This window comes from Mustela nigripes, chromosome 7, assembly GCF_022355385.1.
Source record: "Mustela nigripes isolate SB6536 chromosome 7, MUSNIG.SB6536, whole genome shotgun sequence".
In the NCBI taxonomy this organism is placed as follows: domain Eukaryota; kingdom Metazoa; phylum Chordata; class Mammalia; order Carnivora; family Mustelidae; genus Mustela; species Mustela nigripes.
In genome coordinates this window covers 114,593,347-114,606,616 of record NC_081563.1, presented here as the reverse complement: position 1 = coordinate 114,606,616, position 13,270 = coordinate 114,593,347, and the positions used below count along the sequence as shown (strand labels likewise).

Below are 13,270 nucleotides of genomic sequence, written 5' to 3'. Positions count from 1 at the left end.
TTTTTTTTTTTTTTTTTTTTTTTTTTTTTTTTTAATGCAGTGCTTGGGGGCACCTGGCTGGCTCAGTTGGCAAAGCACGTGACTCTTGATCTTGGGGTGGTGAATTCAAGCCCCATATTAGCGGTAGAGTTTTTTTTATTTTTTTTAAATGAAGTGCTTTATAGAACAGCACTAGGCACACATTAAGCTCAAAGGTTAGCCATTATCATGATTGCCATCTCCCCGGCAGATATCAGGTTGTTTAAGGACCGGCCCAAGTGCACACAGTATTAAGAAGGTGAATATATTGCTGCCAAAGAGTGGGGAGGGGGGGTCAGGCATATATTACAGGCAGAGATTGCTACCAGTCAAGCCTAAGGCCTTAGTAACAGAACCATCATGACCAACTTGTCCCCCAGTTTGCCTGGGACTTCCCTGGTGTTAGTACTGAAATTCCCATGTCCAGGAAATGCCCTCAAGGCTGGGCGGGGGGGCAGGCTCGTCACACTAAACAGAACCCTGGACAATGTTCCTGGGTGAGTTTGTTATGCTGCACTTTCCAGCCTTGCTGGCCACTAGTGGTGACCACGTGACCAAGTTCTGGCCAATGAGACATAAGCAGAAGTCGTCAGGTGGGACTCCCAGCAAAGCTCTTTACCGAGGCCTCTGGCAGGACACTGTGATGACAGTCACACACCCTCATCTTGGTCCATGAGGTGACTTTGAGGATAGGAACAAGTGCTAAGGAGGGGAGAGAAGAGAGGCCTGGACCCCTGCCATAAACGCCTGATCTATTTTATATAAGAGACAAGGTGGGAAAAAAGCTATCTTGTTTAAAGCTCTTTTTTAGGGTTTTCCATCACATGGAATTAAAACTAAAGTAAACCCAAGTCATTTTTTGGTATTAGCTCTGACTTGGGCTCTGCAGGCAACTGTGTCTGGAAGATGAGCAGAGAACTACAGGCCTACGTGGGCCCTGTTCTGGGTTCTGGCCCTCCCCTGGGCCTCTCAGAGTCTGGGTTTGGATCCTCTGAGCTAACTAAAGCCCAGAGAGATCGGTTTACCTACCCCCCACCCTCAGAGTCCAGGGTGTCAGCACAAATCGAGGTGGGGTCATTTTCTCCCACCCTCTCTTGCCCACAAGGGGCACAAGAATGCCCAGAAGAGTAACCTTAATTGTGCGGGGATGGGGGGGGGGCAGGACGGTACCCACAAGGAGCTGCAGCAGCTGAAGTCGGCGTCATAGGCGTAAGTCCCATCCGTGCGGCAGCTCTCACCTGGGGTCAGCAGACAGGTTGGCTGTCAGAAGCCGCAGACCAGGGACCGACATCCCCTGCTCCCTAAGGCCCCAACCTCAGCCCCTCCCTGTGGCTGGGCTGGTGGCGGGAGCATGGATGGCCTTGTAAGCAACCGTAAGGGTATTAGCTTTTACCCAGAGTGAAATCAGGCAGTGACTGGAAGATTCTGACCACGATTCCTACCCCCACCACCAACACACAGACAGCCTTTGGGGGGCAACTCACCCCCTCTCCTGGCCCTCAACTTCCCCAAGGCTGGAACACCACCACCTTCCTGCCTGCCTCACAGGGGTCTTAGGATAGCAGGTAAGGTAAGAGGTGAGGTAATTTTTTTTTAAAGATTATTTATTTATTTATTTGACAGAGAGAGAGATGACAAGCAGGCAGAGAGGCAGGCAGAGAGAGAGAGGAGGAAGCAGGCTCCCTGTTGAGCAGAGAGCCCGATGTGGGGCTTGTCCCAGGACCCTGCCATCATGACCCGAGCCAAAGGCAGCGGCTTAACCCACTGAGCCACCCAGGCGCCCCGAGGTAATGTTTTGAAAACTGTTTGAGGCAAGAAAAATAAAAAGAACTTTGAGGGAAAGAACCCCAAATCTTGAGAGGATAAAAGCACTATTTAGTGAGAACTTGCCCTCTACCTACGCCTGTTACTCTCTGAATCCACTAGCCTTACCCTTCAGATCTTGGCTTGCTCAGTGTCACTTCCTCAGGAAGTGGCTTCCCAGGTGAGGCGGGTTCCTCAGTCTGTGTTCTCAGAGTACAATGTGTGGCTACATTTTATTTATGCAACTATTTAATTACTGTGGGTCTACCACAGCAATGCAAACCTTGTGAGAGCAGGGGCACGTCTGGTTCTAATCCCCAGTATATCCTGGTGATAGCAGGTGCTTCAGTAAATATTTGTTGAATAGAATGAAGTTGAAATATTTGTTGACTTATCTAATTTACCCATCATCCTGTGAGAGCTGATGAGCCATCCCAGCTTCCCCATAACCACAGCCCACGGATGGGAATGCCTCCAGAAGGAAAGAGCTCTGTTGCTGGAGCTGTGAAGGCAGGGAGCACACTGAGGGGGCTGTGGCTGAGGAAATTTACTTAGTGGCCTTGAAGGCAGCATGGAACTAAAGCTGTTGCAGATAGAAACTTTAGAAATCAGATACATCTTGGGTGCCTGGGTGGCTCATGGGGTTAAAGCCTCTGCCTTCGGCTCAGGTCATGATACCAGGGTCCTGGGATTGAGCCCCACATCGGGCTCTCTGCTCAGCAGGGAGCCTGCTTCCTCCTCTCTCTCTCTCTGCCTGCTTCTCTGCCTAGTTGTGATCTATGTCTGTCAAATAAATAAATAAAATCTTTAAAAAAAAAGAAGAAATCAGACATATCTGGGTTTGAATCCCAATTCTGCCATTTACTCGCTGGGTGACCTTGAACAATTTATTGACCACTCTGAGCCTTAATGTCCTCATCTGTAAAACTGGTATCATAAGGCTTCAGAGAGTCCTTTCATCTACTCAAAAAATACTTGTCTAGCATCTGTGATGTCCTTGGTCCTATGCTAAGCACAGGGAATACAATGTGAATAGGACCGACAAGGTTGCTATGGGATTAAATAAGAATTGGCACATTGGTACTGTGCTTGGCACACAGTGGGCGCTCAATAAATGCCTCTATTAGTTTTATTCTCATTCTAGCCCTTGATTGCACTCAAGGGTGGGTCTGAAGATCTTGGGTTTCACCTAGATTCCTGGTGGAGTCAGACAGCTCAGGAAACAGAAAGTGCATGTGTTTGGATTTCTGCAAAGCAAGGGCATCAAAAAAGAAAGCAGGGAGAAAAGTTCATTTTGAGGGGCTCATTCTGAATCTGGCAGCACATCTGTGAAGAAGCTAAGTTGGAGGTCATCGTGAAAACCGACATTTTATTTTAACTACATAAGGGCGGCAGGAGTTGGGGGGGACCCTATAACTGTGGTAGAGATCAGGACTCCTAAAGGCAGTCATTGGCCCTGATTCCTGGGGAAGCCCCCCTCCCCGGCCTTTTGGGTTGTTACACAGGGAGGAGGGCAGCCTGGAGTTCCCGTACTCACTGCGGCTGCACAGCCATGGCCGCTCAGGCGTGGATGTGTAGTGGTAGCCGGCCCGGTCCACGCACTCAATGCTCTGGTCCCCGTAGATGATCTGGAAGACCTGACAGATGAGGGCACAGGACTCCTCAGCAGCATCCTGGCCCAGGGAGGAAGACAGAGTGCTCAGGACCTCTCCAGTGGCCAGGGTACCCCTACCCCCTTTAACAGTGTCAGGAGGCTTGTGTGGCCATACACGTACCTATGGGCACTTTGGAGGGCATTCCCTATCAAAATTATATGGCCATCCTCTGGATTTTGGACTCCTTTATAGAGTCCAGCAGCAACTCTAAGTCTTCTGCTCTGAAAAATGCACCCCATATTTCTAGGGGAGTCATAGGATATCCTGAAGTTTATCTAAAATAAGTCCTAGGAGCACCTGGGTGGCTCAGTGGGTTAAGCATCCAATTCTTGATCTCAGCTCAGTTCTCTTATCTCACAGTCATGAGTTCAAGCCCCACACTGGGCTCCATGCTGGGCATGGAGCCTACTTAAAAAATAAAGTAAAATAAAATAAAATAAAATAAGCCCCATTTTGTTAAATTTGCCAGTGGGAAGTTGAGGCTCAGAGAAGTGAAGTGATTAGCCAGGACTAGAACCCAGGACTCCTGACACATACTAGGAGGAGGAAGAATTACATGTATAAAAATTTTAGGCTCAACATAGTTACTACTACTGGATGCCATATTTAGGTATGAGCTTCCTGGCACCCAGGGCAAAAATGGAAGTAGGATGAATACATAAACTTCAGTCTCTGATAAGAGGCAGGAATTTTAATTCTTGGGTGAAAGTTTCTCGAGACTACAAATTTGAAGAAAAATTTGCCTTTCTAATTTACCTCTTTATGTCTTTAAGCAAGAGACCCAGAAAGACAATCACCGATGAGACCATCTTCAGGTACCACTTCCTATTTTGTGTCTCTAGAAAGCTCAGGGTATGGATTAAAATATAACCCAGGAGAGGCAGGATTGATCCTTACAATAACCCTATGAAACAGACATGGAAGATCCTTCTGTTACAGTTAAAGTCACTGAGGCTTAGAGCGGTCCCGTGACTCACCCAGCTCACACAGCAAGTTCTTAGCATTGGTTATTATTGGCACTCAGGTTTTTTTCTTTTTTAAAGATTTTTATTTGACAGAGCATGAGAGAGAGAGAGAGAGAGAGAGAGAGCGCATAAGCAGGGAAAGTAGCAGAGGGAGTTGGAGAAGCAGTCTCCCTGCTGAGCAAGGAGCATGATGTAGGACTCAATCCCCAGGACCCTGGGCTCATGACCTGAGTCAAAGGCAGATACTTAATGGACTGAGCCACCCAGGTACCCCAGCACTCGGTTTTTGTTTTTGTTTTTAAGATTTTATTTAGTCATTTGACAGACAGAGATCACAAGTAGGCAGAGAGGCAGGCAGAGAGAGAGGCAGAGAGAGAGGGGAAAGCAGGCTCCCCACCGAGCAGAGAGCCTGATGCAGGGCTCCATCCCAGGACCCTGAGATCATGACCTGAGCTGAAGGCAGAGGCCCAACCCACTGAGCCACTCAGGTGCCCCACCAGCACTCAGGACTTTTTTTTACTCTAACTCCTATGCCCTCCATTGGACCAAGGCCTTGGAGAGGAGGTCAGAGAATCAGATACTCCTGAAAAACAACTCTTTATTTACTCATTTTGCAAATTCTCATTTAGTCCCATTTTAGGCACTGGGCCAGACTCCAGGGTCTCGGGGTGAATTAGATGAGGTCTGTACCCTAAAGCCCTCACAGTGCAGTGAGATGAACAGGGCACGCTGTTCCCTCTGCTCAGAATTCATTTTCCTGCCAATTCGCCTTGCTCACTCCTTCCTCCCCTTCATATTTCAGTTTAAAAGGCACAAACTCACTTTCTCTTTGGAAAATGGATCTCCTTTCTCATTATCACTGCAATCTGCTTGTTTTCTTCTTGGTCCCCGTCCCAAGGTATAGTAATATAATCCCTATCTCTTCGTCCATTCATTCAATATTTATCATGTGCCAGCCACTGTTTTAGGGGTCAGAGATAACAGAGTGAACCATCCAGAATGCACAGGTCTTTTGCACTCTACAAGGAGACCAGTCTGGCTAGAGTGAAATGCATAAAGGGGGACCTAGAAAGAGGAGTCCAGAGAGGAAATGGGCTTCAGCCGCCACCATAAGGTGGGTGGAGGGTGGACTTATAAGCAATTGTAAGGACATCAGCTCTTACTCTGCGTGAGATGGGGAGCCACAGGAAGATTTTGAGCAGTGATATGTTGTGACTTACGTGTTAACAGAACTGCTCTGATTGTGTGTGTTGGTGGGGGGAATGGGAGACAGATTATAAGCCAGAGCCAAACTCGTGATCTAGATGCATGACACGGATGATAGAAAATGGGGTGTGGACCTGGGGGTTGGTGAGAAGTAGTTAGGTTGGGTTATATTTAAAAAATAGGGCCAACAGGATTTATTGACAGAATGGATGTTGTGTTGCATGAAAGCGAGAGGAGCCACAAGTCACTGCCAAATTTTGATCTGAATGAGGCAAGGACAGAGCTGCCATTAATCAAGACAGGGAGACAAAGGGAGGAGCAGGTTTGGGGGAGAAGACTGGGCTCTTAGCTTCAGTTGTGTTGGGACATTGAGATGGTCATTAGCCCACCAAATGAAGAGGCCAATTGGAGAAAGGAGTCTGGAGATTTGCTGAGAGATAAAATTTGGGGCATTCTCAGTAAGGTAGGTATGGGGTTGGGGGAGGGCTTGGGGGCCCTGGGTTAGAGGAGAAGCTTAAACAGCTCAGGACTTGAAGATCTCTCTAGATTGTGAGCTCCCTAAGGGAGGGCCCCAAATATGTCTTGTTCACCTCTGCATCTATAACACTTAGCCCAATGCCTAGGACAAAGCTGGTGCTCAATAAAGATGGTCAAAGGAATAGAAGCAAGGGTGAATATGGAGAATGGAGGGCGGGGAGGAGAGGCAAAAATGAAAGGCTTCTGCCTTGAATGACTGCCATAGTTAACGAGAGTAAAGGCTCTGAAAATCCTGGGTCCCAGTGTTGAAACCACCACCACCAGTTTCCTGTGTGACTTTCCACAAGTTACTTAGCCTCTGGGTGTCAGTTTCCTCCTCTATAGAATGAGGATGGTTGTGATGTTTGCCTCTAGGGGTTAGTGAGAGAATGAAATGTGTTCGTGCTGGTTCCTTGTCTGGCACAGGTTGGCATTCCATTCGTGCTGGTAATGAGCGTCCTCGTGATTGTTACTGTGGTTGTGCCGAAATTGACGACATGGGAGAAGGAGCAGGGCTGGAAAGAGGGTTAGATCAAGTCTGTTTGGGCTGTTTTGAGTTTTCATCCCATTGAGTTGGCAAGGGGAGGCGTCCAGGCTGGAGATTTAGAAACCCTTTGGCGTCTGGAGCGCACAGGTAGAACCTGAAGTCCTAGGTAGGGCCTCAGGAGGAATAGGGAAGAGGCCAGGGTAGACCTTAGGAACGGGGCGGGGTGGGGTGGAGGACAACGCCCTCCAAATTCCCCCGACGCGCGGGGGAGGCAGGGCGCAGGGGCTCCGGGTGCCCTCGGGCTCACCCTGTTGGCCACGGCCAGGATGACAAGGTTGCAGTAGGCGTCGGGGCTGGGGTCCTGCGGGTCGAGAGGGTTGGAGCCCGGGTGGCGCCGCTCCCAGCTGCCGCCGCCGCCGCCCGCCTGCCTCCGCTCCCAGCTGCCGCCCGGCTTGCCCGCGCCGCCGCCGCCGCCGGCGTGCCGCCGCTCCCAGCTGCCGCTGAACGTCTGCCGCCGCTCCCAGCTGCCCGACGCCCGCGCCCCGGCGCGCTGGCGCTCCAGGCTGCCGCCGCCGCCGCCCCCGGCCCGGGCCTCCGCGCTCGCACCCCCGCCCCACGCCATCCGCCAGTCCAGGCTGCAGATGGTGTGGCGCCGCTCCGTGGTGCCCCCCCGCCGCTTCTCGGGCGCCGCGCCCGGCTGGCCCGGGTCGCGCCCCGCGCCGCCGGGGCTGGCGTCTACGCCGGCTGGCACCGGGTCCACGCCCAGACCTAGGAGGGGCGGGACCGCGGTCAGGAGATCCCGGCTAAGAGCCCCTTCCCGAGACCCGCTGGGGAACAGCGGCGCCTGGCCCTCCAGGCCAGATTCGCCCCCCGCGGTCCCTTACTTTTTGGGGCCCGCCCCCGGCCTCGGCTCCACCCCAGTCTTCCTCGCGGTCTGACCTGTCCCACAGCGATCCCAGCCGGGAGCTCCGCCTCCCCGGCATACGGCCACGCCCCCAGTTCAGACTCCGCCCCCCGCCCGAGCTCTCAGCTTGCCGCTGCCCGGCTCTGCTTCACCACGCGCTCTAACTTTAGGTTCCAGAATTTGGGCCCTTCCAGCCTTAGGCCGGTGGATCAGGTGGTCCACCCTTCAACCTCAACCTCAACCTGGGGCTGCGTCTTCTTGCGTATGGCCATGGCCTGCCTTAATCTCAGGGTAGTGTAGTCAGTCCTTTTCCATCACACACCATCCACCCTCCGCGGCCCACCCCTCCCCACTCCGGGTCACGCCTTTCCCAAAACTAGACGCTGTTTTTTTTTCTCTCCCGGTTCACCTCCCGGTCCCTCCCCGGCCCCGCCCCACTCGCTGTACCGGTCTTAAGCACCAGCAGGTGCAGCGCGTCGTCCTGCAGGTAGGAGGCGGCCGCGATCTCATGCGTGGGGATGCGCAGGATTAGCTCCTCGTTGTCGCGCCAGGTGAGCAGCAGGCAGCGGGCGGACAGGCTCAGGATACTGTCCTGCTCCGCGGTGGTCTTCAGCGGCAGTTCCTTCAACTGCTGCAGGGTGGGTCGGATCTCTTGGGTTCCGGAGGGGCTCGGGTGGGAGAGGAAGAAGGGGACAAGACCCAGCCCTAACCCTCCCCAGGGCCTCACCCTGGCCGTGTCCAGCAGCTGCAGGAGCTCGTCGCGGCTGGAGGGGTTCAGTGAGGAGGTAACCCAGGTGAGGTGACCCAGGAACTGGACAGGACATGGGAGGTAGAGGTGGGAGAAGGGCACAGAGAGGTCACCTTGAAGCCTGGAATAACCTAGAACTCCTCATTGACCCAGTGTATATAGACTGAGGTAGAACTATTTGAATTAATAATAACCTGATAATAACTATTAAGGTGGACACAGAAGCCAGACCCCCCAAAATGATGCCCTAAACCAATACATTCTTCATTCTTCATTCTCAGTTATAACTTAATGTCATCACGAACTTTAATGTTATTCAATGTAAGATATTAACTCTTTTTTTATTTTTAGCTTTGTTCTTCTAGGTGAATTCCACCAATCAAACTTTTTTCTTCTTTTCTTCTCTATGAAATTTCAGTCCCCAATTTTTAAGTAGATTTATTGGTTAGCTCTACCCTCCACATATGGTTGCCAGGTGAAATACAAGATGCCTGTTAAATTTGAAGGTCACATAGACCTTGAATACTTTTTAAGTTTTTTTAAAAAGTATTTTTAGTCCCATGCAATATTTGGGACATATTAATACTAAACAAGTACTCACTGTTTTTCTGAAATCCACATTTAACCTGGCAGCCCATTTTTGCCAAATCTAACCCTCTTACTCCCATATCAATCTTCCCTGGATAATGAGGATTCTCCACTGGTGCTCCTGAAACAGTAGTAAAACCCTTGTGTGACCTCTTTGGCTTGCTGAACTGGGTTCCTTTAACAAGTTCGTCCACTGTCGGTAAAATCTCACAGGAAGCTATGGCTTTGCCCATCTCTCTCCCCTGTGTTGAAATGGAAACACTGAGGCTGAGCGGGTGGAGGTCATTTGCTCAAGGTCCTCAGCATAAAGCAGGAGCTAGGCTGGCGTGAACCCAGCTCTCTTTTCCCTGAGCCTCCCCTATGTGAGACAAGGCTGGTCAGGGCTTGGTGTGAGGCAGAGAGGTACAGTCCCTCCGGATGGGATCCAGAACACGCTACACCAAAATCTGGCATCTTGGCATATGGAATATCTTTTTCTTAAATAAAGAGTAATTTTAATAGTGATAATAACAAAAAAAATATGGAATATCTTAAGCTTGAAGGAACTGAAGTAAATGGTAAGTGGGAAGGTTACTCTGATCTTTCCCCACCTCTCTTTCCTGAAAGCAGGAGATAAATCTCCCACCTGAAACGTCCCCTCCCTCTCACGGACCTGTAAACATTTAATAAAATGTGCACGCTTTTCTCCTGTTCATCTGTTTGTTGGCTTCATTTTCAGACCCAGCCAGGACCCTAAGAGACTTGATGAAAACCTTACCCCTCCTTTACTCCTCACCGCAAGAGTCTGCATGCCCTTCTCATCTCACACGTACCTTGACCTCTTTCTCCAGGTAGTCACACAGCAGAATCTGAGGGTCGATGAGATAGTCAGGGGGGTAAAGGGGCATCGAGTGCAGGGGCCGGCGACTCACACTGGTCCGAAAGGCAGCCCGGCGCGCGGCCTTGGGGAACACCAGCCTCCGGATGGGGGATACAAAGCCCTGGGAAAGGGGGTGGGGGGGGTGGGGGACAGGGAGATGTGGGGGAAAACAACAGTAACCACTGCAACTGGCTTTCTCCGAACACTTTCCCATTGGACATTTGACTTCTTTACATAGTACCTAATTTAATTCTCATAGGCTCTGCAGAAGCGGTACCTTTGTGATCCCCATTTTACAGATGGAGGAACTAAGCCTCAGAGAGGGAACTAGCTGATAAGGTCACCAGCTAGTGGTGGTAGAATCATGAGTGCAGTCTGGCTCTAAAACCTCCATTCTAAACACCCAGGGGAGGGTGGAGGGCCTACTAAGGCCCACGTCCAGGCTGAAGGAGTGGGTCTAGGCTGGAGCAAGTAAGAAAAATATTAAGATGCAATGTGGCTGAGTGGCGAGTGCATAGATATTTGTCACGCTATTCTGTGTGCTTTCTGCCAAATTAGAAATGGCTAATAAGTACATTTCAGGAGAATCCACAGACACCTGCATAAAAAATGACCTATAGCAAGGCTCAAGAAGCCAGTTCTGGGCTCCAGCACAGCCCAATGGAATCTAAATCTCACAGTCAAGAGTGAGGCCCTCTTTAGAGCAGTTCTCAGTGAGTGTGGGTCCTGGATCAGCAGCAGCAGCACGAAGGAACTTAAGAGAAATGCACATTCTCCCATTCTATTCTAGATCTACTGGATCAGAGCTTGTGGGTGAGACCCAATGATCTATGTTTTAACAAGCGCTCTAGGTGATTCTGATACAGGCACAGCTCGTATCTTAAAACCAGTATCTTGGAGCCTAGATGAAGTATCTGGACGTTCTGAGAAATGAGAACCAATGATCTGGGAAAGGGCGTTCCAGGCGGAGGGCTTAGCATGTGTAAACCCCCGGGGCTGGCTGAGTGTGAGCCTGGAGATGTGTGAGGTCTATTGCAGCTAAATGAGGAGATGAATGAACCCTTTAGACCAGCCTGATCTGGGTTTCTTGGAGGAAGAGGGCTGGGTGGGGGGTGGGAGTGGGAATCTGAGGGACCCCCTGAATGGCAAAGACAGCCAGGTGAGGCGCCCAGGGAACCAGACTAGAAAACTTCTGACAGTAAGGAGGGGTGAGGATCTAGAGGGTGAGGAGGAGGAGGACCCTCAGGCTGAGGCCTTCGGAACAGAGCTATCCTGACATAAAGAGGGGGAGGGGGCAGGCTAGGCTGGAACCCAGCAGGGGAGCAGGTAGGTGTCTCAACCTCCATAGCCAGTCTGGTAGCACAGAATTGCCCTGGCTGAGGTCCTTCTGTTTGGGGAGGTGAGGAGCAGAGGAATGGGTCTGTTGGCTGTCTGTTGGACTCTCGGTCTGAGGAAACCGCAGGAAAGCCCTGGAAGCAGGTTGGGAGTATTTCCCAACAATCTGGCTGGCTGGGTTTCCCTGGAAGGTAACTAACTGTCTGTCTGTTCCAGGGAGGGCAGGCACCACTTGAGAGTAGGGGAGACAGGGTAGGGAGCTTGAGCCCAAAGGTCCGACGGCCCAAGGGTTGGAAGGACAGTCTTTTCAGATGAGAAGAAAGACTCTACCCATTCCAGTCCCTGCCCACCCCAGGCCTCCCACTTTACCAGCTCCAGGGGCATTTCTCTACCCTGCATCCCTCCCAAACTCCCACCTACCTTTTTCCCTTTCTTGACTTCATATTCCATGGCGAAGCGTCCCCTCCGATCTTGCCACCCTCCTGACCATCCCCTCCACCCCCAACCCCCCCCCTGCCCCGCCCCATGAAGTTCCTTTGTTCTTTTTCCTGCCTGGTCGGAAACTCCACCAGCCCTGGAGTTCCTGCCCCTCCTGTCTGATAGTGAGCAGAGGTGGGGGGCCGGAGGCAGTGGGTGGAGGACTCGGGCTTGGGCCCCTCCAGCTGAAGAGTGGAAGGAAGCCCAGCCAGAGCAACTGACCAGGGAGAATGCCTCCAGCCTCCCTCCAGAAGGTTTGCTGTTGAAGGGGCTTGGGAATCTAGTAAGGCTGGGGAAGAATCCCCCAATTTGGAGTCCAAAAATCCCAAATTCCAACCCTACTTCTGCCACTGACCTTGTTGTGTGACCTTGGCAAGGCAAGGCAGTTCCCTCTTGCACCGTTTCGGTTGCCCCCTCCTCTCTATGAGGTAGAAATAAACATTGCCTCCCTCTCTGGCTGCTGTGGTGAGAGATAAATGCACAAGTGGAGAGGGAAATGCTTTCTAAACTATGGAATACTGTGTCCAGGCAAGTTATGATTTAAAAAATTAATCATTACCATTAAGGACAGCAGTATAAATGGGCTTTGAGGATGAGCTGCCTGAGTTTGAATCCTGATTTTGTCACTTACTAGGGTGATGACCTTGGGGAAGTCCCTTATCCACTTGTTTCCCTATCTATAAAATGGGCATAATAGCAGTCTGACCTCATGGTGACCTTGTAAGGATTAAATGCACTTGGAAGAGCTCCTGACACACATGAAATGTTCAGTAAATATGAACTATTTAGCTATCTATGTGTCCTTGTGTCCTGGGCTGTTTTACTGTCTCTTGGGAGAATATTAGCAAGGCAAGTTTCTCTTTGTGTGCTGAGCACTTTACATACATACATACTTTCCATACCTCATCTCTCCCATTCCTTACAATATTGGGTATCCTTATACTATTATATAGATCGAAAAATCAGGCTCAGCTGCAGAGGCTAACCCAAAAAAAGTCATCAAGTTTATAAGAGGGGGACCTGGGATTTCTGGTCAGTCTGAATCTGAAGTCTGGTTCCCTACCTTTAGGGCCAGCATGCTCAGCAGGTCCCACCCAGGACAGTTGAGAAGTTCCCAACGGACCCATCCACGCCTTGCCATGTACCTGGGTCCTGGAAGCCCCAGTTCTGGGCTGATTTGCTGTATGATCTAGGGCAGTTTGCTTATTTTAACCTCTTTGAGCCTCAACTTCCTCATCTTTCCAATGAGAACAATGATCCCAAATGCCCTGCCCTTTAGTCAGAGGTGTGGTGAGAAAGATACCAGACTGTGAATGAGAAAGCAGTTGGGAATCGGGAAGTGCAGGGGCCCAGGCACTGGATTGTTTTGAAAGTTTCTTCTGGGGGTGCCTGGGTGGCTCAGTGTGTTAAAGCCTTTGCCTTCGGCTCAGGTCATGATCCCAGGGTCTTGGGAGGGAGCTAGGGTCTTGGGATCAAGCCCCGCATTGGGCTCTCTGTTCAGCGGGGTGCCTGCTTCCTCCTCTCTCTCTGTCTGCCTGCCTACTTGTGATCTATCTGTCCAAAAAAAAAAAAAAAAAAAAAACTTAAAAAAATTTTTTTTTAAAAAAGCAAATTTCTTCTGGGGTCACCTGGGTGGCTCAGTCGTTAAGCATCTGCCTTTGGCTCAGTTCATGATCCCAGTGTCCTGGGATGGAGCCCCACATCTAGCT

At 50.7% G+C, this 13,270-nt stretch overlaps 1 protein-coding gene across 4 annotated transcripts in view; it reads right to left on the bottom strand.

Annotated features, from left to right (window-relative positions):
• Window positions 1–12,654, bottom strand: part of CCM2L (CCM2 like scaffold protein) — a 19,169-nt gene extending 6,515 nt beyond the window's left edge. Inside the window, exons 1-7 of one of the 4 annotated variants that reach the window (XM_059406757.1) lie at window positions 12,625–12,654; window positions 9,703–9,870; window positions 8,282–8,365; window positions 8,002–8,185; window positions 6,958–7,418; window positions 3,359–3,494; window positions 1,193–1,256 (exon numbers count right to left, since the gene is read on the bottom strand). In XM_059406757.1, the coding sequence (XP_059262740.1) occupies window positions 1,193–1,256; window positions 3,359–3,494; window positions 6,958–7,418; window positions 8,002–8,185; window positions 8,282–8,365; window positions 9,703–9,870; window positions 12,625–12,639 (1,112 nt within the window). In that variant the 5' untranslated portion in view covers window positions 12,640–12,654. Of the gene's footprint in view, window positions 1–1,192; window positions 1,257–3,358; window positions 3,495–6,957; window positions 7,419–8,001; window positions 8,186–8,281; window positions 8,366–9,702; window positions 9,871–11,504; window positions 11,580–12,624 lie in introns of those variants that run through there. The other 3 variants (XM_059406756.1, XM_059406758.1, XM_059406759.1) reach the window with 3 other exon arrangements.
• Between the last annotated feature and the right edge of the window lie 616 nt (window positions 12,655–13,270).